Source organism: Hylobates moloch, unplaced genomic scaffold (assembly GCF_009828535.3).
Source record: "Hylobates moloch isolate HMO894 unplaced genomic scaffold, HMol_V3 SCAFFOLD_15, whole genome shotgun sequence".
Taxonomy (NCBI): Eukaryota; Metazoa; Chordata; class Mammalia; order Primates; family Hylobatidae; genus Hylobates; species Hylobates moloch.
In genome coordinates, this window is record NW_026652290.1 from 51579994 (window position 1) to 51603582 (window position 23589).

The 23589-nt window shown below is 52.0% G+C and overlaps 1 protein-coding gene across 9 annotated transcripts in view; it reads left to right on the top strand.

Annotated features, from left to right (window-relative positions):
- The window catches only part of SFXN5 (sideroflexin 5), a 128737-nt gene that overhangs the window by 66883 nt on the left and 38265 nt on the right, over positions 1–23589 (top strand). For 8 of the 9 annotated variants that reach the window (XR_004252451.2, XM_032178910.2, XM_032178918.2 and 5 more), the window contains exons 7-10: positions 2085–2138; positions 3176–3232; positions 4631–4696; positions 15262–15352. Coding sequence is in view for 8 of the 9 variants with exons in the window: in XM_032178910.2 (XP_032034801.1) it covers positions 2085–2138; positions 3176–3232; positions 4631–4696; positions 15262–15352 (268 nt within the window). In the remaining variant the exon portion in view is untranslated. The remainder of the gene's footprint in view (positions 1–2084; positions 2139–3175; positions 3233–4630; positions 4697–15261; positions 15353–23589) is intronic. The other variant, XM_032178919.2, reaches the window with a different exon arrangement.

Sequence of the window (23589 nt, forward strand, 5' to 3'; positions counted from 1 at the left end):
GAAAGATAAAATGAAGCCAGAAGTGAGGTTTGGGCACAGAATCCATGCAGTGCGGGTCTGTACACTTGGCAGATGTGGCTGTGGAGAGCTGGCCTGAGCTTCTGACCGTGCCATGAGACTCAGTTGAATGGCTCAGTGTCTGCAAGGCACACGCACACCAGTTACTCAGAGGCACAGTTCGTGACCCTGAGACTGGAAAATATTTCCGCCAAGAGGATTATAAAGGGAACCCTGTGGTGTCACAGGCAATGTCCTGGACAGCAGTTGCCTGGTAAATGCAGTGAGTGCCATTGGGCTGTATCTTACGATGTTCCTGGTGGTCCAAGCACAGTTCGAGGGGTAAGTGGGGATTCAGAGGAGAAGACAGTGGGTCCATAAGACACCGTGTTCAGTAGACTCCAGATCAGGGGATGACGTGCTGGGCTACAAACAGTGAATAGCCTTATTAACTTCCTCCAGTGGTACAAGGCAGTCAGGCATGCATACATGTACACATAGGAGCACATGTGCTCTTCACGCACCCCCCTGTCCCATCCCCACCCCCACTAGGCTCAGCTCCCTCCCTCTGGTCTGGCTTCTCACTGAGGGCCCCAACTAGGAGGAGGTCCTCGGTTTCCTGGGATACTCCTTAGCATATGGGATCCCATTACAGACAAGACTGTCTCTGTTGACTTGACACCTACTACCCAGAATTTGGAAGTAGAATTTTAAACTGAGATCAGCCCCTTCACTTTCATAGGTTAGGAAAGTTAGTGCCCCAAAGGGGATCATCTTCTGCCAGAGATCACATGGGGATGGAGCTGAATCTAAGACCCAAGTTCCCCTGATTCTTACTCTAGTTCCCTAAGCTGCCACTGCAAAGAAAAAAAAATGAAGTTGGGATCTCATTCTGGGGGAAAAATCTCATAATTCCTCATTGAAGCTATGGAATAGCTTTATATTATATAATTTTATTCAAACTGATATAAGCCAATAAATATAGATTGTGTGTGTGTGTGTGTTCGCTGTTTTAAAACATTTTAATGTTTAAAACATGATTTACTAATGCTGCTGGGGATGTCTAGAATTTGATTCACTGCATATTATTGAGTGTTTATACTTGTTCCTTACAGAAATTCTTGCCAAAGAGCCATTTTATCTACAGGAATAATAAATAAGTCAATATGTGGATGGTTGTGCACATTTTTCCCATATGCAGCGGGACTCGGTAGATGTTACTTTGCACACAAACACTCAGAAGGTAAACTGGAGAGATGCACATGGATCCCTGAAGTCCAAGGCTTGGCCAGTGTCAAAATCAGACCATTCATCTTGACTTAAACCAAAAACACGGTCAGCAAGTCTAGGTCTTAGGTGATATTTGGGCTTTGGGAATAATGGATCTACGTGTTCCCATACGTAGCCATATGTGTATATTTGTTCATTTCTTCATTCATTCCTTCACTCATTCAACAAATATTAGAAATCTATGTTTCATTCAGTTGCTTAAACATGGTATAGGTTTTTCTTCATGGAAATTCACAGATAAGAGATACAAATTCCCCCAACCTGTATTTACAAAGCACTTAAGGCCTTTGAAATGATTTTTGTTTAATCCTCGCAAAAATCCTATGGGAAGGCTAGGGTGAGAAGGAGTCAGGTAACCTGAGTGGAAACGAAGGTATTCCTTTTGTTTGCTTGTTTTTATTGCCCCCCAATTGTGGAAATAATGCATGTCTGTTGTTAAAAAGAATACAGAAATATTTAAGACTGTGCAAAAGTAATCTGTAACCCAACCTCCAGAGACATCCACGCTACAGGTTTTTTCATGCTTGGAGATAATGTGTGTATGCATGTGTTTGTGTATATGGTTATATATAAAATGATTTTTCTTTAAATAAGATTATGCTGTAATATAATTCTGCAACTTGGTTTTTTCCCATCGCACACCCTCTCCCTCAATGAACCTCAGTTTATATGTACACGGCATATCACATCAGTTTGTACAGATCCAGCTCACTCATTTGTGGTAGTGTATTTTTTCTTTGCAAAAGCATAGGATGTTTCTTTTGCCTTTTTCAGCATTTCTTCTCTCTTGCTCATAGGTAGTTGGTCTTCTCTTGCCCAACCAGACACTGGCATCCACTGTCTTCTGGCAGGTAACAGTCTCACAGCAAACAGGGCTCCTGAAGGAAGGGCCCACACAGGTGCTGGTTAAGAACTCCCTGCCCTGGTGTCTCCTGCCCCGTCCAGACCCCGTGTAGGGTCAGTCCACCCCAACACCACCCCTAGCCCAGAAGCCACTGAAGGAAAACCAGGACTTTGGCCCTGATGAGCAGGTCTCCAGCAGCCCAGCATGTCTCAATCCACCATGTGTCACTCTAACCTTTGGACAGAGGTGATGAGGGCTGCGTGCCCCTGCGTGGAACATGCTGGCTTGTTAGTGGGGTGGCCCTCACTCTGCCCCGTGGTTGCTCATCCCAAGGCCAGTGACCCTGAGGCCCACAGCCTCATTTTGACATCAGCCTCCCCCACATCTACCGAGGAAGGTAAATCCACCCCTAACCTGAGGTCGTGAAGTGCTTCACAGACCCTGGTCCCTGTTCTTGGAGACAGTCTGGGTTGTGACGCCATGAAAACAGTTGAGGATATCTCTGTGTTTGTGTGTGCAGAGAAAGACGGGCAGGAAGGAAAACCTGTCTGTCTTCTAGGAGAAAATGTCAGTCTTCCCTGAACAAAACTGCCGGCCTCTGTGTCTGGGAACTGGAGATGCAGGACACTGGACTGGGAGATTTTTGAAAGAATTGCAGGGCTGTCAGTCATTCTAGGCCAACTTTTGTCCATCAAGTAATATAATAAAAATGGTGTGACAAAGGCAGTGGGGTCTGCAGGGGCAGTGAATGCCATCATTCCAAGAGAGGTGACTGTCTCAGGATCAGGTGGACTACTGGGGTGTGCAGGACCCCATTCAGGAACTGAGAGACTTCCCGAGAGGCAGGGCTTCCAGTGCTAACACCAGCACAGCCCTGGGCAAACCAGGACAGTCAGTCATGCTAACCGGCAGCATGGGTGGCACCATGTGAGCTGGAGACCGCATGCTGTACCTTTCTGGGGATGTGTGGCCTCCTGGGGTCCAGGCCTGGCTTCCAGGGAGGTGACCACTCCTTCCCTGACTTCTCTCATCATTGCCTTTCAGTGGCTGAACCAGAGCCACAATGCCTGTGTCAACTATGCAAACCGCAATGCAACCAAGGTGAGCATCACTGCCCTCTCCCCAGTGGTGGGGTTCAGGCTAGGGAGGCCCAGTCATCCTCCCTACAGCGTGACATGCCACCATCAGTGGCTGCCTCTTGGTTAAGCATGGCCCTCCTCTAGAAATCTTATTTAAAATGCCAGCCCTTCAGGTGGGTGGCTGAGGTCAGCTGCAGTTTCTGGGCCAGGAGCCCTCTGGGGAGGGGCTGTTTACATGAAGTGAAGAAGGCCCATTAAATGGGAGCAGTGCAAGGGATGAGTTTAGCTGGCTTTCAGATTCTTCTTGGGTAGCTCTTACATTTGGGTTTTGGATCATGATGGTATCAGCTACTTGGGGGCAAAATTCCCCTAAAGCTTCCTCCAAATTTTCTGGAGGCTGCCTGAGTGCTCCCAGGTCCCGACTGCTGGCCACAGGCTGAAGGGCTGCTCCTGAGTGGGGAGGGTCCAGGGCTGGTAACTCCTCCCCAAAGCTCCCTATACTCCTTGGAGGGCTTGTGGTGGAGGCCCAGTTACCCTTCTGTTGTCCAGAAAAGGCTGCTGGGCCCCTGCTTTGCTGGCAAGGCCACCTCTCCCCAGCTTCAGTTCAAAGGCAAAGAAGGTAGGATGCATCTAAGTCCCCTTTGTGGGCCTGTCAGTTTTGGGTAGAGGAGAGTCCTAACATTTGCTAACCTTGGGGGAGAGGAGGGGAATTAGGAGCTGGCCTGGGCCATAGGAATTGAGAGGCCTGATATGCTGTGGCTGCCTCCTGACATCTAAACCTCCACCCCAAGTCTCTCTCATAGGCTTCACATATGGCCATCTCTGCTTGGATGACTCCCTTTATCTTAAACCAGACACTTCTAAACCTGCAGTCATAGCACAGGGCAAGTTCCTTAGCTTTTTCTTAATTGTCTGTGTTGGAACTTGGGGTATATTATTCTCTAGAGATATTGGGCAGCTATCATCTGTTGACATGGGAGCCCAGTTGTTCCATGGGTGGGCAAGGCCTGTGAGAGCCTTGACACTGGCATTTCCACCTAGAAAGTGCTCCAGGTGCCAAATGGCCCCCTTGCAACATTTAGCCTCTAAACTGAAGACTGCTTGCCCCAGCCTTCAATGGTCCATGCTAGCCTTGCTGTTCTCCACCTCCAGCCAGCACTGTCTGCCAGTGACCTTTCTAGAATAGGGCAGGAGTGAAGTGGGCCCTTCAGTGTCTCCCTGGATACTGGTGATTTATATGTCTACATTGGGAACTGAGCTGAGGGTGGCCTGATCCCTTTGGGTCCTGAGGGGCCTCTTCCTTCCACCCACCTTTCAGGCTGGTGGGCAGGATGCTTCTTGCTGGCTGGGACAGCTTACAAGGAGAAGTATGGGAGCTTTGGGCACCCAGCAGGCCTGAAATTCTGCCTCTCTTTTCCAGCCTTCACCTGCATCCAAGTTCATCCAGGGCTACCTGGGAGCTGTCATCAGCGCCGTCTCCATTGCTGTGAGTACTCCCTCCCCTGCTCCTTCTTGGCTCTGCTGCTCTGGGGCCAGCTGGCTCAGCATTGCAGGTGGATGCTTGTCTGAGGGCCAGGCCAGGCAAGATGTGGGAGACAGGTTTCTGTGGGTGGAGGAGTCAGGACAGGCTTTCCAAGCCGAGAAGAGGCTCCAGTAGACAGAGCACAACCTGGTGCTCCCTGTAATGGAGAGCAGGCAGGGAGGTGAGGTTGTGCCCGGGAGCGCCGAGCCAGGATATCTGTCTTGAGTGGGGCTGCGGTTGCCCAGCACTCTGCTCAGAAGAGCCGCTCCTCAGGCTCAGTAACGTGGCTGGAGCGGGGTGGGGGGATGCCTCTGAATGACTCTGCAAGGCCTGCCCACGTGCCTGCTCCCCTGAGCTCTTGCTCCGCTGCCGGGGCGCTGCTTTTCCCTCTCTGTGGCCTTACTGGTGTCACATGTCCAGCTCCTCCTGAAGACCTGTCAGTGCCCGAAGCCAGGGGCATTAGGCTCACTCTGAGTCTCCACAGTACTTTGAGGCTAGAGCAGCTACTCAGTAGGGGAGGTTCAGAGACTGAGCATGAGGATACGGTAGGTATGGCTCCCTGCTTCCCAGAGGAGGCCAGGGGCAAGTGACACAGTCAGGGCCCTGGGCCAGTGCCAGAGTGGATGCTTAAGCTGCCAGGACCTTCTGCATGCTTGTCCCACCCCTGAGCCCGCCCGTGTGCCTACGTCTGGCTCTCTCTGGATCCCCACTAGGATGGCCTTCTATAGCCGACTCCAGAGGGCAAAGGGCCCCTTCACAACTCTGTCATTTCATTCATTACACAATACATCAATGTAACTGGTAAGAAAAAAATAATTAGAAAATGAAAACCAAACAACATTCACATAGCTGAGCACAGTGGGGCACACCTGTAGTCCCAGCTACTCAGGAGGCTGAGGTAGGAGGATCACTTGAGCCCAGGTGTTGGAGTCTGTAGTGTACAGTAATTGCACCTGTGAACAGCCACTGCACTCCAACCTGGGCAATATAACAAGACCCCATTTAAAAAAACAAAAGGCCGGGTGCAGTGGCTCACGCCTGTAATCCCAACACTTTGGAAGGCCGAGGCGGGTGGGTCACCTGAGATCAGGAGTTCAAGACCAGCCTGGCCAACATGGTGAAACCCCTGTCTCTACTAAAAAAAATACAAAAATTAGTCGGCATGGTGACGGGCACCTGTAATCCCAGCTCCTTGGGAGGCTGAGGCAGGAGAATCGCTTGAACCTGGGAGGCAGAAGTTGCAGTGAGCCAAGATCATGCCACTGCACTCCAGCCTGGGCGACAGAGTGAGACTCCATCTCCAGGAAAAAAAAATAAATAAATAAATAATAAAAAATTAAAAAAATTAACCACAAAACCATTCAGCTGGGCAAGGTGATGTGCCCCTGTAATCCCAGCTACTCAGGAGGCTGAGTTGGGAGGATTGCTTATGGCCATGTTGGGCAGCATAGCAAGATCTTATCTCTAATGAAAAAGAAAACATTCACATATAATGAAGAATTCACATACAGTAACCTTTTGGTAAAGCCCACTTTCCTCATCTTTCCAGTGCCATTAAGTAAATACTGTATAATAACTCTTCATGGCTGTATAATTACCCATTGTACCATACACCACAATTTAATTCACCATTCTTCTAAAGGAGGGATTTGGGGTTGTCCTGAAATGGCCTCATTTATTTCACTCCCACATAGACCAAGTCATCTCCAAATAGCTGTAAAGTGGGATGTCCCATTTCATGCCCAAGATCTCTTTTCCAAATCCTTATGTCTTCACAAAAGCAAGAAGTGAGACACTGCAGACCTATTCAGATGGCTCACCAAGAGACTGCTGACCTGCCACCCAGCTTGTTCTGCAGCCCAGCAGGAGACTTCATTTGGGAGTCAGACAAATTGGGGGTCCCTGATACTGGGGACTTGCTGGGTGAAGGCCAAAGGTTCTCCTGAGTGGGAGAAAGAACTCTGTCACCTCCTCCTTGTTCCTTGTGATGAGAAGAGCTGATGGTCTGCTTAGCTCAGCAGCTCAAAAATCCCCTTCCCTTCTTTGAGACTCAGGGGCAAGGTGAGAGGAGGAGGCTGCATAGGGAAGGATGCTGAGTGGCCTTGAATAGAAAGGCTTGAGTGAAGGAGATCATTGTCCTGGTGGACTTCCTTCTCCTGCAGGCCTGGGGCTCAGAGAACAAGAATCAGCTTCTCGGCCTGAGTAACATAGCAAGACCCCATCTCTACAAAAAATACAAAAAAATTAGGCGTGGTGGTGCACACCTGTAGTCCCAGCTACCCAGGAGGCTGAGGTGGGAGAATCATTTGAGCCCAGAAGGTCGAGGCTGCAGTGAGCCATGATTGTGCCACTGCACTCCAGACTGGGCGACAGAGCAAAACCCTGTCTCAAAAAAATAAAATAAAATAACAGCTTTTTCTGAGAGCTCCGAGCCCTCTGTGTGTCCAGTCCTCACTGCCCCACCTGAGGGACCATCAGCCGCTCCGTCCCAACCACTTGCCAGGGCAAACCTAGCACAGATTTGTGGGGTATGGGTTCTGAAGACAGAGTTACTGGGGGACTTGGAGCCCTCTGGGGTTCCCAGAGCTGAGCTCTTGCTGGGCAGGGGCTGGGGCCTCATGTAGGGCTGTGCTTGTGCTGGGGACTCCCTCCTTTCTCCTCCCTGTGAGTTCCAGCACCCCTCGAAAGGCTTTCCCCAACCATTCCAGCCCATAGCACTCTCCTTACTCACAAGTCCTGGAAACTCCTGTCCTCCCCACGCACACTCAGTCACACTGTGTCTCTGTCCCCTTAGTGTTCTGCAGTCTGAGCCTCATCCCCACTGGATTACAAGTTAACCAGGGACGGGCACCATGGCTTCTCCCCCATGGAGAGGAGCACAGGGCCCTGCCCCATAAATACTTATTAATTAGGCCACTGATTGATCGCTGGCCTTGAGGCCCCTCTGATCTGTGAGTCCTAGTGGTGGCGGCGTCCCTCCGCCTGACGTCTTCACACAGTGAGCGTCTAACTCCGGCAGATGGAGTGGAGTTTCTGACTTGGAAAATCGGCAGCTTGCTTGCTTTTCTTTTGTGTGTGTAAGTCACAAAACCTCTGAAGAAAGAGGCTTTATTTTATTTTCCTTTCCCTTGTTCTCTGGAACCCCAGGTCCCGCAGCCTCATTAACTGATCTCTGCTTCAATTAGTGACAAATCCCCTCCCAGGGCGAGCCTGTTAGGAGGAGATGACCTGCAAACAAGTGTCACGGCCCCAGTGGTTGGCCCAGCTCTGGCATTAATTAAAACGAGTCCCTATAAGCAGGCGGCATGGATGGGGGCCGACAGGCTGCAAGCAGGTCCTTGGGACAGAGGGCAAACTGGAGTGGAGGCCAGCCTCCTCTGGGGGCCCTGCAGAGCTCCCTGCCCCACTCAGAGGAGCCCTGACCTTGGCCAGCAACCCTGGGATCAGGGATCCCCAGTTTGCATGCCCCCAAGTGAAGACTCCTGCTGGTTGCAGGACCACCAGAGTGGGATTAGCAGCCTCTTGGTGAACCTTCTAAATAGATTTGGCAATGTCTGGCTGCTTGCTTGAGAATAAAAAAGAAATCCCGTCTTAAGTTATTTTTGAAATCTAACAGTTTGCTGTCTTTTAACAAAGGAAGCCTCTCTCAATCCTCACTGTTTTTTAGTTCGGGAGTTTGCATTAAGCACTTCTGTGGGCGGCCCTCACTGGGCCCCGGCTACACGAGGGTGAGAGAAAGTAAGACCCATTGACTCCCATCGGGGGACTGTGATGTGCGGGTACTTTGCAGGCGCTGGGGGCTGCAGGGACTGGTATATCCTTCAAGGCACTGAGAGGGAAGCTAGAACGCTCTGTGGTATAATCAGAATTATGATGAAGGTGACCCCAGCGTGTGGTGGGAGCAGGGGAGGGGCCACTACTTCATACAGGGCTGACTCACAGGACAGAATGGAGAGAGCTAGAGGCAGGCAGGGTGGGTGTTCCAGAGAGAGGGCACCGTACAAGCAGAGGTACACAGGAGAGCATGACCAACTTGGGGCTCAGAACAGCAGGGCAGCCACCGGGTAGTGAGTGATGGTGATCGTGAGTGGAGGAGGATCAGGGCCAGTCAGGAGGCGCCATAAGTGCCTTGCTCAGGAGGAAGGAGGCCATGCCTGGAACCCTGCCTGGGCTCGGGAACCTGGGTATCACAGATGGTGCAGGTGGAAGTGGGCTGGAGGAGAAGGGGTGGGGCCACCCTCATGGATGAGGGGCCTGGATGAGGGTGGATGTGGGGCTGGAGAGGAAGACTCAGGGATGAAGTGCTGTGGGACCAGTCAGGAGCTGCCTGGGGGAGCCACATGATGAGAGGCACTTCACGCCCATTCCTCACACCCTTAGCTGGCCCCAGACCTCTTAGCTGGCTGAGATCTTTCCCTGTTGGGGCAATGCTGAGCTCCATTCTCAAAGGTTCTAGGCCCTGGGGGGTCCTTTCTGTGTAGGATGCAGTGGCTGTTAACCTTCACTACCAGACACTGGCATAGAAGAAGGAGTTCCAGGGGATCCCTGTGCTGAACCTGTACACCTTCCAGTTCCCGTTGCTTACTGACAACTCTGTGTCCCTGGATAGTCAGACTGGAAAGTAGTCATGAGAATAGTAATCATGGCTAGCACTTCCAGAGTGCCTACAGCACGCCGGGCATTGTTTAGGTGTTCATCCTCATTTTACAGACGAGGATACTGAGGCACGGAGGTGAAATAAGTGACAGGGCCTACCCAGGCTTAATCACACACAGAGACCCCTTTTTCCTTTTTCCTGCTGCACCCCCTGTGGCATAAGGAGGTGGGAGAATCCAAGTGGTGTTCTCAGCTTCTAGGTTGGAGGAGCTATTACCATGCCGCCTGGCAGACAAGTCCTTCCCCAGGTACCCTGAGAGCAGTGGGGACTGGAAGACATGTTTTGAGAGGTTCTTTAGGTGTAACAGAGTTCAACCCTCTGCTCACCTTCATACTTAGTTCCTGGGCCTGTGTTTTCTGGCTATAGTCAAGTCAGCGGCATGTATTTGTCCCTGGCCCAGAGCATGCCCTGCCGCCTATAAGACAGGGCCTGGCTGGCTCTGTGGTGGAGGGTGTATCTCAGGCCCTTCTGTTCTCCAGGCTGGAGAGAGGTAGGGGGACGACAGCACCTGGGAATCCTGGACCAACTATTGTCTTGCTGTGTTCAGGGAGTGGCTTTGGGTTTGGAGGGTCCATTGCATGGACCCTGTAGAGAATCTGCAGTGTTCAGAAGCCTGCAGATGGTGATGCTGGCAGTGCAAGTCAGACACAGAAAGCAGCTCTGTGTCTTTTCTAGGGAGGACAACTTGTTGCCCCCTCCCATATAGAAGGGGTCTGATGTAATTGATTTCCCAGCAGGCAGCCCCTGGCCCTAGTGGGGCGTGGTTCAGGGGTCAGGGTTGGTCACTGTTGCCAGCAAACAAGCCACTTGGTCACAGCTGGAGCAACTGATGTTTTAGCCTGTGCAGAGCTCTGTCCCAGCTACTTGGCTACTTTGCTGCTGACCCCATTGCCAAGCAGCAGGCTGGCTGGGGTTGGGGAACAATTGACCTCCATGGAGGTTCTTGGGTCCACTTGACTACCGATGTGTTCTACCAAGTATGCCCTCTGGTGGACATTTTTGGTACTTCAGCGATTCCTTGACCTTCCCCAACCCTTGCCCCCTGTGCCCTCACAAACCCCTAACCTTGGTTACATTATTATCTACCACCCAAGAGGGGCCCTCCTTTTAGGCATGCCCCTTCCTCCATTGTTCTTCAGGGCCATTTGACCCCCATAATGACTGGTGCAGTAGAGTCTGCAGACTGTCGTCTGAGTACCCCGCAGACAACCTGGTATTTCATGTTTCTGATCCTTGGCCGAGCCCCACTCCCTTCCTAGCCTCCTATTCAGGGCTCAGGCAGGCATCCCCTTCCTCAGGAGCCTTCATGATCCTTGGGCTCACTCCCTCACGGCACCTCCTCATACAGGTAGCCAGAGCCTTGCAAGCAAGCCAGGCGGTCCCGCAGGGCTGTGTGGCTCCTCCAGTGCCACTGAAGGCTTTAAGCAAGTCGCCATGTGTTTTCAGACTTCACTCCGACTGCTGTAGAGAGCAGATGGATGGGGGCAAGAGTGGAAGCAGGGGGCCTGGTTAGGAGGTGCACCGTCATCCAGGGACAGAGGCTGCGTGCTGAGTGTTGGGAGCAGAGAGAGCAAACAGCTGCATTCATGACATTCGGGAGATGCACCAGGGAGCCATGGTAACACGTGGGCCCCGGGAGGCTCCTGCCCAGAATGCTGTGAGGTCTCTGGCATGAGAAGCAGAGCTGGAAGTGGGCGAGGAGGCTGGGGTGTGGGTGAGGAAGAGCGAGACAACCTTCATTTGGGGTGGGAGAAGCTGGGGTGCCTAGAGCCCTTGGACACAGAGGCATCTGCCAGGCAATGGATATTCAGGCTGCAATGGGGGCACAGATGCGGGGAGAGGGATGCAGGCATTCTTCTAGCCCCGTCCAGTGTCTCCTTGCTGGCCTGTTGTTGGCCCGGAAAGCCCTTGGTACTTAAGGCTACAACCACCAGCTGTATAGCTCATGACACTAAAGATTTAGTGTCATGAAGCTCCCACCCCACCCACAGCTCCTGGTGCTGGTCGGCCCTGTTCCCATCTCCGTGGGGACTATCAGGAAGCTGGCCTTCCCTCCTTTCCCCGTGGTCTCCTGTCAGCTGCTCATGGCAAATTCACTGGCCCAGTAGCCAGACCTTGGAGACAGGTGGTCAAGAAGGCCTATTCCCTCCTTCAAGATGTTGCTGATGTCCTGTGGGGCCTGAGCCCTGGTTTTCTAAGAAGCCCTGTCTGCTGGCCATACAAGAAATTGTTGTGCAAAATCCACACCCTATTTGTTTTCCCCATCTACCAAAATGGAGCTCCTGTTTGGTTAATTTCTATTTTGTGGCTTATTTGGATGCTGTTAAAACGGATCCTGGGGGACCCTCAGCAGTAATTGTTCCACATCTCATTATCTTTCCTGAACCCGATTATTAGCTCTGATTTTTCTGATCGCTAGCTGCTGTTTGTGTTGAGCTGTGTGCCATTAATACCAGCTGGTTCCCTTAAACAGGACCCACCGTGCCAAGGAAAATGAGCTGGCATTCAGAGCCACCAGCCTCTTGGCTTTTTAATTTTAACGGGCTCTACCAAATGTTCTAGGCCAAAGGGCCCTGAGGAACCAGAACAGATGGGCTCCTAACCCCTGGTCTGCAGCCATCTTGGGTTCCTTCTCAGGCTGTGCTGTCCTAGGTGCTGGGGCGGTAAGGCCTGGGAAGGGGTGAGGGTAAGTGGCCATTTGCCTCTTCCGTGTCCATGCCCTCCCTGCCACTGGGCCCATCACTGGCAAGTGGGCACTGTGACCTCACTGACTCCTCGTGAGCTCACAGCTACACACATGCCCAGGTCTCCTCCCTACTTTGCTGGTCCCCAGCCCCTTTCTTGGGCGCAGGCATGTTGGCCATGCTCTCAGAAACATATGTGTACCACACTAAATGTCACCCCATCCATGCTGGGAGACCCTGGTGACTTTCAGGGAAGAAGAGGCCAGAAGAAACCTGGGACGAGGACATTGTTTTCTGTCTTCGTTCTTCCTCCCTACACTCTGGGCTGTGCCAGGCCTAGCCAGTGGGAAGAATGGCCGACCAGGGAGGGGAAGGCTTTGGAGAGGGGGATTGAAATGTGATGGCCACCTTTCCTCCTTTTCCTCCCGCTGCTCTCCAGCCCTGCCTACCCCCAAGAGGCTGTCATGGGGAAGGGTCCCAACCTCTCTGCTCACTTCCTTGAATGGCTCCTATTCCCCGCCTCTTACAGCACTTCCTATATCTTCTTAAATTGTCGTGCAGGATTTTGAACCCAGATCTTCTGACTTCTGGCTGCTGGGGGCAGGGATGGTTCAAGGGCCCTATGTTCCCTGCAGGAGTTGCCTTCTGTTTTCCACTCATTTGGACCCCAGCCCCAACGTGGCCATTGTCAGGGAGGTGCTTGCTATGCAGATGTGCCATTCAAAGGCATGGAGATATTAAAGCATCCCTCCCTCAGGTGGAAGACAATGGGAAAGTCATAGCACCCTGGTTAGGAGCAAGGCTTTGGAATTAGCAGGCTCTGCGTTCAAATCCTAGCTTTACTTGCCTCATAATAAATGTCTATCCTTGAGCAAAATTGTTTAACCTCTCTGGACCTGTCTCTATCTGTAAAAAGGGCCAACGTGGTCTATCTAAAAGCCTTGTTGTGGGGATCTCATTAAGATATTTCATGTGAATATGTGCTGAGTGGCCTCACGTAGGAGGTGCTCGTTGACTTCTCCCGAGCCCCCCTCCTCTTCATCGCTACTGCCCGTCTGCGTGTCCTCCAGCTTCCTCCCACGCTTTCTCTCACTGCACTTTTTTGGGGGTGAGGGAGGCCATTTCTGAGTCACTCGCTCCTGGACTTGATGAATTCTATTCATGTGGCGGGGGCAGCAGGGCCCAGTATGAGCCGGCAGCTCCCCAGCCCTGCCCACTGTACCACTGAAGTGTGTCCACGCCATGATGCCCCTGGCTGCCTCCCAGCCTTCCCTTGAGCGAGCTGGGAGGACAAGGATTGGACTCTGAGGATCAGCCTGAGACTTAAGATGGAGGCTGTGTTCCCGAGAGCCCAGGGTGGGCATGCCAGGAAGCACTCTGGCTCCATGGAATGCTGCACTGCCCCGGGGCTGGCGGACCAGCACTTCCTTATCTTCCTGGGTCTCACAGTCGCAGCCCGGGCTGGGCTGTTTCTGCCTTGCTGCACCCTGCCCCAACAGTGGCAGGCGCCTGGCAGCCCTGGAGGCCTTCCCAAGCCTCTGCGTCCTCCCCAACCACCCACAACATTAAGGCTAGAGCCAGGCCTAAGGGCACAGGGTGGCCTGCTGAGCCGCCAGGTGTGCCAGACCTGAGAGCAGGCTGCCCCGGCCCATCAGGCCAGGAGTCCTGCCACGACTCCTCCCATGCTTCCCAGGAAAGACAGCACAGGGGCTGGCTTTGGCCTCTGTCTGGGGAAGCAGAGGCCTCTGCAACCCAATTCCTTTTCTGGTTTCATGCATCTTGTCTTTTCTCTCTCCAGGCCTGCACTCGTATGCATTTCTCCACCAGAAAGTCCTTTTCCTCTGCCCAGCCCAACCCCATCTTTCTCTCCTCCGCAAAGCCCCACTCCCAGCCTTTGCCTTCTCCATGCAGTCATATATTTGTTGGTTCCTGCATTTATTCCTCAGTCACCAGTTTATTGAGCGTGTACTATGTGCTAGTGAGTGTAGCCCTAAGTGGTGGACATACAAAGATGAAAAAGGTGTAGTCACCCCATCCAGTCCAGTGACATCATGATTATATAGCTTCATTTATTGAGGTGTCTTATATGCCAAGCTCACACCCACCACTTACATACATTCTTATACCAGCCCTGGGATGTTGTAGGTATTACTATCCCTTTTTACAGATAGGTAAACTGAGGCAGAGAACGATGAAATGACTTACCTGCCTAAGATCCCACTGCTAGTGACACTGGAGGCGGAACTCATGGGTGGGCCTGAAAGAACAGGTGTGGACTGAGCAGAGGAGGGAGGCATCCCAGGCACAGGGACCAGCACTGCAAAGGCCCCATGGCTGGAAGGCTCACGGAGGATCTGATGGGCAGCAAACTGGGCTCTCGGGGTTGAACGTGGGATGTTGGGGGAGTGGGGAAGTGAGGTTACGGAGGCCGAGGCTGCTGTGGGAAGGAGATGACACTTTCTCAGGCAGGTTGGTCATAGAGAGGAGCTGGTGTGGCAGACATGAGAAAGCCTGTGCTCTCGAAAGATGAAAGAGCCTAGGGGATGGACTGGAGTGACGAAGACCCCAGGCAGGGGCTGGGGTAGGGTGCCTGGCATCCTGGGCCAGGTGACAGGTACGAAGGCAATGACAGTGAGTCCAGGACATCCGCCTCACCCTCCATCCTGCCCTGAGCTACGCTGCTTATTCCTGCAGCCTGTGGGCAGGTATGGGGGTCTCCCTGTCCTGAGCCCTTATGGTCTAGCTGGGCCCACACCTGCGTGTACCATGGGGTTTCAGAAAGATGGCACTTAGGGCTGGGGTGGGAATGAGGCCTTCCTACACTTCATTTATTCATGGAGTATGTATCCTTCTACCAGCAACTGCCACAGCATCCCATCCCTTTTCTCCTCTGCAGTGTGTGTGTATGAGTGTGTACGTGTGTATGTGTGTGTATGTGTCTGATGCTTTACCTCTCTCCCTCTTTCTCATGGGCCAGTTACCTGGGATGACTGGGCAGTGGTACTTTAAGCAGCGACACTGGAGCTCTGCAACCTCAGGTGACGCTGAGGATTAGGGGTGTGAGGTGCAATTGCGGGGAAAGATGACATCCCCCACTCTCTGGTGTTCCTCCAGTTCTGCCCCCTCCTCCCACAAGCCACGGCAGCATCATGTACTTTTTCTGTGTTTTTATTTTTTTTCTTTCAAAGGTGGGCCTTAATGTCCTGGTTCAGAAAGCCAACAAGTTCACCCCAGCCACCCGCCTTCTCATCCAGAGGTTTGTGCCGTTCCCTGCTGTAGGTAAGACCTGCACACCACATAGATGTGTGCTGTGGGTGGGTGTGGGGGACCGCTGGGCTCCCAGGGAGACAGATGACCCTTCCACACCTCTCCTGATGCCCAGGGGGCACCCAGCTGGGAGAATTGGCGCAAAATGTTTAGCTAAAAGACAAGACCATGGGGTCCCACTGACCAGCTCTGTGCTGAGATTCTGCTTTCAGCGTAGGGGTTCTTAGGCTAGGGTCCCAAATCCACAAGGGGTCAGTAGACAGAATGCAGCAGAACCTGTGAGCCTGGTCAGGGAAAAGATTTACATTAACCTCTAACTGCATTTTAACGTTTCCTTCCATTATGAATGTAGGCAGCAAACCACAGTCAGAAGCAGGACCTGTGACTTTGTCACCAGTAGAAATCACAGATGTTTTCATGGCACATTACAGTTGTTACAGAGATCTTAAAATATTATTTATGCTCAACACTATTCATATTTTCTTTCTTTTTTCTTTTTCTTTTTTTTTTTTTTTTTTGAGACAGAGTTTCACTCTTGTCACCCAGGCTGGAGTGTGGTGGTGCAATCTTGGCTCACTGCAACCTCCACCTCCTGGCTTCAAGCAATTCTCCTGCCTCAGGCTCCCAAGTAGCTGGGATTACAAGCATGCGCTACCATGCCCATCTAATTTTGAATTTTTAGTAGAGATGGGGTTTCACCGTGTTGGCCAGGCTGGTCTCGAACTCCTAACCTCATGATCCACCTGCCTCGCCCTCCCAAAGTGCTGGGATTATAGACGTGAGCCACCATGCCTGGCCACTAATTCATATTTAATACATCAACTGATAGATCTTGTTTTTAATTCATTAGTTAAAAAGCACATCTAGGCTGGATGTGGTAGTTCACACCTATAATCCCAGCACTTTGGGAGGCCGAGGTAGGTGGATCATGAGGTCAGGAGATCAAGACCATCCTTGTCAACATGGTGAAACCCCATCTCTACTAAACATAGAAAAATTAGCTGAGTGTAGTGGTGCGTGCCTGTAATCTCAGCTACTCAGGCCGAGGCAGGAGAATTGCTTGAACCAGGGAGTTGGAGGTTGCAGTGAGCCAAGATCACACCACTGCACTCCAGCCTGGGCGACAGAGTGAGACTCTGTCTCAAAAACAAAACAAACAAAAAAAAAAACAGAAAACATCTATTACTATATCACAATATTTTGGTAATTTCTTTCAGGATGATCCCTTTGTGATCCTATGTGTTTTGTTTTATGCATTTAGAAACATTATCCTGAGAGGGGTCCATAGGCCTCACCAGACTGCCAGAGTGGTTTGTGGCACAAAAGAAGGCTGGAAGCTTCTGCTAGTCTAGGTTTCAAGCCTTTGGGTATTGTGACCCTCTAGGTTTCAGAGGCCTTCACTCTGCGCAGGTGATTGTGGGCACACAGGTATATGCGGAGGGGATTTCTCCTGCCTTCAGCTGCGTCTTTGCTAAACTTGGAGTCTAAGAGCTCACCATAGATGCTCCAGGCCGGGGCCCTGGAGATGCCACAAAGCTCTGCTTGGCCCTTAAGAATCCTACACCTTATTGGGGAGAAGGACAAAATAGTGGAAGGAGTTTTTTAAACTAAAAAGAAATAAACAGTATTGAGAGCAGCGTAAGGCAGTGCATAGCTGTCAAAAGAGAACGATAAACCAGTCCTTGAACCATAACAGCAGAGCTCCCCCTCTGTGCCAAAGGACAACAATGGGGACAGATCAGCACAGGGCATGAGGACTCGTGACCTCTGTGGTACCAAGGCACCATCTGAAGAGCCGGAGTCAGACCCAGGCTCATGGTCCTGACCCTGATCGTCATCTCCAGGGCCCTGCTTCTCCTTCTGTAAAAGGTGGGTACCAGTACCCACCTTCCTACAGCCCAGAGCTCTGGGAGGAGCAAGTGAGGCCACAAACCAGTTTCCACTGAGAGGAAGGTGCTTTGAAGCACCTGCAAAGCCCTGTGAGAGGGTGAGAGGTCATTGCTGGGCAGCCCCACCCCTGGATGACCCAGAGACTAATGAATTCCCAGAACCAGCCACCTGGCTCAGCCTCTGCCAGCCCAGATAATTGCTATAGCAACTCCACACTTTTAATGAACTTTCAGCTATTTCTGTCGTGGGCCATTAATGGAATAACCCTTCAGATCTGACTTCGTTAAGGGGACCTAATAAAGCAAACACGGCTGCCCAACTGGTGTTCCCGGCCATTCAGCCTGGAGGGTCAGATGCAGCCTGAGAAGGGGCAGCGCTCTGCTGCACTGGGCTGGATCTGGGATTCGGCCGAGATATAATCTGTCCTCAGCCAAGCTTTAGATAAGAACTTTGCCGGGGGCCCATTCCAGCCCTACTGGCCATCTTGCTGTGTGACCTTGGGGTGGTCTTAACCTCTCTGGGACTTTTTCAGGAGGAGGGTCCCTGCTTTGGGTCTGAGACTTTCTGACCTGCCCCTCTTCAGACTCCAGTGTAATTCCCCTCCCCTCTTTTTTTTGGGAATGAGGCTTCAGCCGCTCACACAGTGCAGCCACTGTTGTGGTCTTGAGATCCTGAACATCCCTCAGTGATTGCATAATGTGGTTTAAGCCCCGACAGTCCTTGCTCGCCGGGATCCAGGGAGAGGCAGGCCCGTTGTGGCTTCTTCCTCCGGCCTGGCTGCTGAGTCCTGGCTGGATGCCTGCCTGCCTTCTGCCCCAGCCCCAGTCTCCCGTCCTACCACACAGGCTTCCATCTCTCTAGTCCCCATGTCCATCCCTCTCATCTGCAAGTGGACACTTATGGACTGCCCTAGTCAATGCTGACACAGTTTTGAGATGATTAGGTATGGCACTTACCCACCAGGGACTCAAAAGCCCCCTGGTCCTCTCAGGCCACCGTCCAGTCCCTGTACTTGGCCTCTCTTTACCTTATCCCCAGGTACCTCTGACCAGAGAGAGTATCCCTAAGCTGCACCAGGTGCTGGCAGGGCCTAGGTCCTGCCTGGAGTTCACTCCAGCTCTCCGAGGCAGGCTAGGCCAGACCTGGCTGGGCCACCGTTAAAGGTGACCAAAAAGCTGGCTCAGGCTGTGCTTGACCCTGTGGAGGGTCCGCTGTCCCTTTAGGCTGCTTGCAGAGACAGGACTCACTGAGCAGTGAGTACACATGGGAAGGAGGTTGGGGAAAGTGGCAGTGATCATATTTAAGCCCTGTCTTTGGGATGTGAGTGGAGTGGAAGGGGATCTTCAGTGTGATGGGGGTCCTGAAGAGGCTTGTGCCCTGTGGTCAGAGGCCACATCCAGGCTCTCACATTTCTGAGCAGGTTGGGAACTCAAGCTCTGGGGAACAAGGAAGCCCCAAGAGTCAGTTTCTTCTTCCCAAGGCTCTGCCAGCTCCTCTGCAGGCTCCAGCCTGAAGCCTGGGGAGGTGGGCTACACGCTGCCTAAGAGTGGCCTGATACACACGCGCCTGGACCCCACACCAAACTCCACCATTCCCACCCCATTCTACCCGCTGTCTCCTCATCTGGAAATGAGGCCTCTGATGAGACCGTCCTTCAACCCCTTCCCACCAGGACCTCTGTGACTGCAGGCCTCCTTGAGGTTTGTAGAGCTCTTGGGGGCTGCATGGCTCCCCTCATATTCCCCAGCAGGCCTCTCTCCTCCCTCGGTTCTCCTCATTCTGTGCTGGGAGGGTCCGAAGGCAGAGCGTGCCATCACCCTCTTACAGAAGAATGAACAAAGTCAGACTTGCTAAAAGTGATACTGAGCTGGCCAGAGCCCAGGCCTCCCAGGCCCAGCCCAGGGCTATTTCAAGCCCTATGAGATAACCCCTCACCCCTATAGCTGAGAAACTGAGCAGTGTGGCCCAGAGGCAGCCAAGGCTACGCGGTGTCCTCCCTGTTCTGCCTCCAAGTTCCCCCCTAGTTTTTCAGAGTGTGTGTGTGCACATGCCTGTGTCACATGACTGATGCATGTGCAGGCACATGTACTGAGTACGTGGGAAGCCCTGGGATGCTCACTGCAGCCATTTCTCTCCCCTTGGAGAGAGGTGGTTTCAGGGCCATTCTGTGTCCCTGGTCTAGAACAGCAATCGTGTGGGAGATCTCAGTTTCTATTTATACATGGAGATGTTAGGAAAGACAGTGAGCCCAGGAGCATGTGTGCTGGCATCAGAATCGATTGGGGACTGGTAATTAATTTGCTTAGACCTTAATTAATTCTCCAGTTCTTTCTTATTTGTGGACTGTCACGCCTAATTGTGTTCAGGAGCTCAAGCTTGGAGCGGGCCCTCCGTTAATTGACGTATGGTTGCTGCGAGGTGAAGTTAATGGTTTGGGAAGCTGGGCAAACAGTGTAATTAAAGGTCAGTAGAGGAGGCATTGGAAAAATACACACCCCCAGGTCCAGCCACCAGTCTCTGTGAGCAGAGTCCATTCCAGGGGTTGCCGGCCCCACAGGCTTTTCGAGGGGCCTTGTGGGAGGGATACCGGGAGCAGTTACCAGCAGGAAGGAGGGCCGAGTCCTGGGTCCCAGAGGCGGCAATGGCCAGGGGAATAGACATCTTGTTGACAGTAATGGGTGGGGCAGGGGCTTTAGGGAGGTAGAGACAGAGGTGTTGTCTCAGCAAGCACATCTATAAAGCTGGCCCTCTAGACTCCGGGTAGGTGTGTGCATGGGGAGGGCAGGAAGCCCTGAAGGTCACCCCAGGCTGCCTGGCTGCATCCACTCAGAGCAGGGAACAGGCAGTGGGTGTCATGTGCTCATCAAAACCCCCAGCTAGGCCTTGAGTTCCTGATGAGGGAGGCCTGAGTTTCGGCATCAGCCAGCTGCTCCTTCCAAGGAGAACAAGCTTCCTGCAGGCACCGGAAATGCCAGCCTCAGCAGCTCCTTGCTGAGAAATGACTTCTTCCTGTGCCGTCCCCAGCAGTCTCCTATGTTAAATGTCAGGATGTATTTTATTGCCATGAAAAGTTCTCTGTGTTCACCAATGAGTCCGTTGCCCAGGGTGTCCTGGCACTGTTTGGGAGAAGGTCTTCTGTTCATTCACAGGTTTGGCAAACCTGTTCCCTGATGTCCATGCCCCCTTCTCCCCAAGGCCACACGGGTCTTCGTGTCATTGAACCCCTCTTCGCTCCACTGCTCCCCCTTCGTGCTCAGTCCACCCTGCTTCCTCCGTCTAGGAGGTGGCCATGGCAGTGCTGCCCAAGTCTGGAGGGCCTACCCCCAGGTCAGAGCACAGTTCCCCAGGCCTCATCCCCTGTGAGCAGGAGGCAGCAGCGTGCACCTGTGGCAGTTGTGTCCTGGGCCCTGTGACATCAAGGTCCCTCCATCAAGGTCAGTGGTGCTTCACGTGGCATCCACACCCTTCGGGCACTTCTGGATGCCATGAGTCCCTTCTTTGACCTGCCCTGCTCTTGCCTCTCCTGTGCCTCGCTGCAGCCCTGGAGAATCCTGCCATCCTCCTCTCCTCCCTCTTGCTGGGCCCCGGGCCTTTGCATGTGGCCCTGATGTCTGGATACCTGCTCTTCCCACTACCTCAAGCCACCCTCTGCCCTCCCTTGACTGCCAGGCCTTTGTGACTCGGCTCAAACACTATCTCCTCTTGGAAGCCCTCGCTGGGAGTCCCAGCCAGGGTTAGACAGCAGCTACCTGTGTGTGCCGATGTCTATCTGGGGACTGCCCGTGTTGTTTCCAAGCCTGTCTCCCCCATTAGACAGTGAGTGCCCCAAGACAGGGACTGGATCTCATCTACCACCACCCTCAGCCCCCTCAGTGCCTGGCACACAGTCAGTGCTCAATGTGGGTTTATTCAATGATCAAATGAATGCTTTGGCACAAAAGGTTTGAGATGAGGCACTCGTGGCAAAACCTCACCCTGATGACAGTGGTGGCCAGATTCTGTAGCTACCTGGACATTTATTCTGGACCTTTTCCACTTTTTAAAGTTGTTTTGGAGTGCTCTGTTTTCTTGTATACATTTTTACCATCACTGTGGTCCACTCTTAGTCAGCAGGCCTAGAGTGGATGACCAATGGGCCCACCCCTTTCCAGATCATCCTGGGCACATTATCCAACCCTTCCGGGCCATGGTGGCCCCATCTATAAGATGGGATACTAGTATCTCTAAGCAAAGTTTTCATGGGGATTGAACATGTCAATTTCCCAGCGTAGCATGAGCACCTACTAAATGTTGATCCTCTTCCAGCTCCACTGCGTTCCTTCTGCCCCAATCAGGGGTGGCACATTTCTGCCATCAGGGAACTTGTTCTTTGGGGGTAAGAGGTGGTTAGATGTTCAAAATGGCACACACACACACACAAAATAGTTCTGGTGATAAGGGCAATAAAGTTTCATAGAGGATGAAACCCATTCGATAATCTCTCTAAATCACCTTCCGTCACCTCTACGATTTTAGGAATCTAATATGAACTGAATTATGTACGGAAAGGGTGTTTGTTGAGAAAAGGGCCGGGATAATTAGATCATGTTATCAAAGGAATATGTGGGCGTGGTGGTGTGGATTTTGAGGAGCCACGGAAGGTTGGGCTGGGCTGGGTGCCAGAATTGGTGGCAGCCTCAGAACTGGCATGGGCCCCTGGTGTGTGTCAGGCCCCAAGAGGACACAGGCAGTGGGTCCAAGGCAGCCAGAGGAAAGTGTCTAGTGTCCCAGGGCTCTGTCTTCAGTTTCATTCCCTTCAGTTATTTTGATGCCTTGGATGGAGGAGGCCTGTGGCTCACATTCAAAAAACAGGGACACCAACCTGGCAGGGATTGTGAATTCATGGGCAAGAGCCCCAGGATCTAAAAAGATCCATCGAGGTGGGCCGATGAGATCTCACAAGGTTTGATGTAAGTCTTGCTGTTAAAAAAATGTAGGTGCACAAGTGTGAGGGTGTCAAGACCTGACTTGGCTGAAGTTCTCAAGACAGAGACCTGGGGGTCTCGTGGGCCGTGTGCTCAGAATGGGTCCTTGGTGTGGTGTGTGCCTCTGATGATGCTCACTCAGATTTCAGCTGCATTACTAAAGATAGAACACCAAGAACAAAGGAGTCTGTTTAATTCTGGCTGTACACGTCAAGAGTAGCTCTGATAAGTGGTAACGCCACAAGAGTGACAGGATCTTCTGAAAAAAATGAGAGCCTGTTATTGGAATGAGCTGCCTGACTCCTGGATTTGAGGGAAATGTCTGATTAGTAGACAGGCCCCAGAAGCTGTGAGGGGCACTCGCACGCGACCAAGGCACCTGTTTCCAAGCAGCTTGCTCAGGATCTGGCATACCGTAGGTGCTCCATAAGTGCTTGTTGCGTAAATGGCCTTCCAGTTCTGGGGTTTTATAATTCCTGAAATCCAGAAGGTAGAGAAGCCCAGAGGCAGAGAAAGTGGGGAAGTGTAATGCAGAGGGAGGGAGGGGCTATGTGGGAGGGGAATGCAGGAGGGAGCAGGGGGCCTGGCTGGGCTGGACTGGCCTGCTGGGGAACAGAGGAGGGCATGTTGGCGCTATGAGTATTAGCTTGGGGTTTGAGCTTTATCTTTGGTTGATGGGGAACCATTGAAGAATCTCAAGCTAAGAGGCAACTGTGATAAAAAGGGGCTTTTTCAAAAGATGGATGTGTTAGCAGGAATCATATTAAGCGATTCCAAACTTCCGAGTCAGCCTACACCTAGACTTACAGGCTGATTTTTCAATCCAGAAATTCCCGGTCCTGAGTCGGTGACACTTCAATATGGGTTGTGAAACTCTCCCCAAATTCTTAAGCTACTTAAAAGAAAATGTATGCTGCTTACTTAGCACTGCCTCTCAGGTGGAATAATGGGGATTTTTGTGAAATCAAGCAAATATGAGGGCATGCATCCTTATTTGATAATCATCACTGCCTTAAAGGCAGAGGGGTTGTATTCTGCTGTGATTCGAGTGTGAGAGAGAGAGTATGTGTGAATGTGTAAAGGTGGTAATATGCCTACATGTATATTTTCAATGCATAGACCTTCCCAGGCAGGGACATGAGAACCTGGCTATAGTGGTTGCCTCTGGGGAGAGGGTGAAGTGTAGGGTTGGGAAAGAGACTTACTTTTTATTATTTCCCCTTTTACACCGTTTGAATCATTGACTGTGTTGCCCACAACGGTGGAAGGAAGGAAGAGAGGGAGGGAGGAGAGAAGAGAGAAGAGGGGAGGGGAGGCCAGCATTACCTCCCACTTCTTGCAGAAGAGGAAGTGGAATATGGAAGTACTTAGTCCAATATCAGTCTTGAGCCAGAA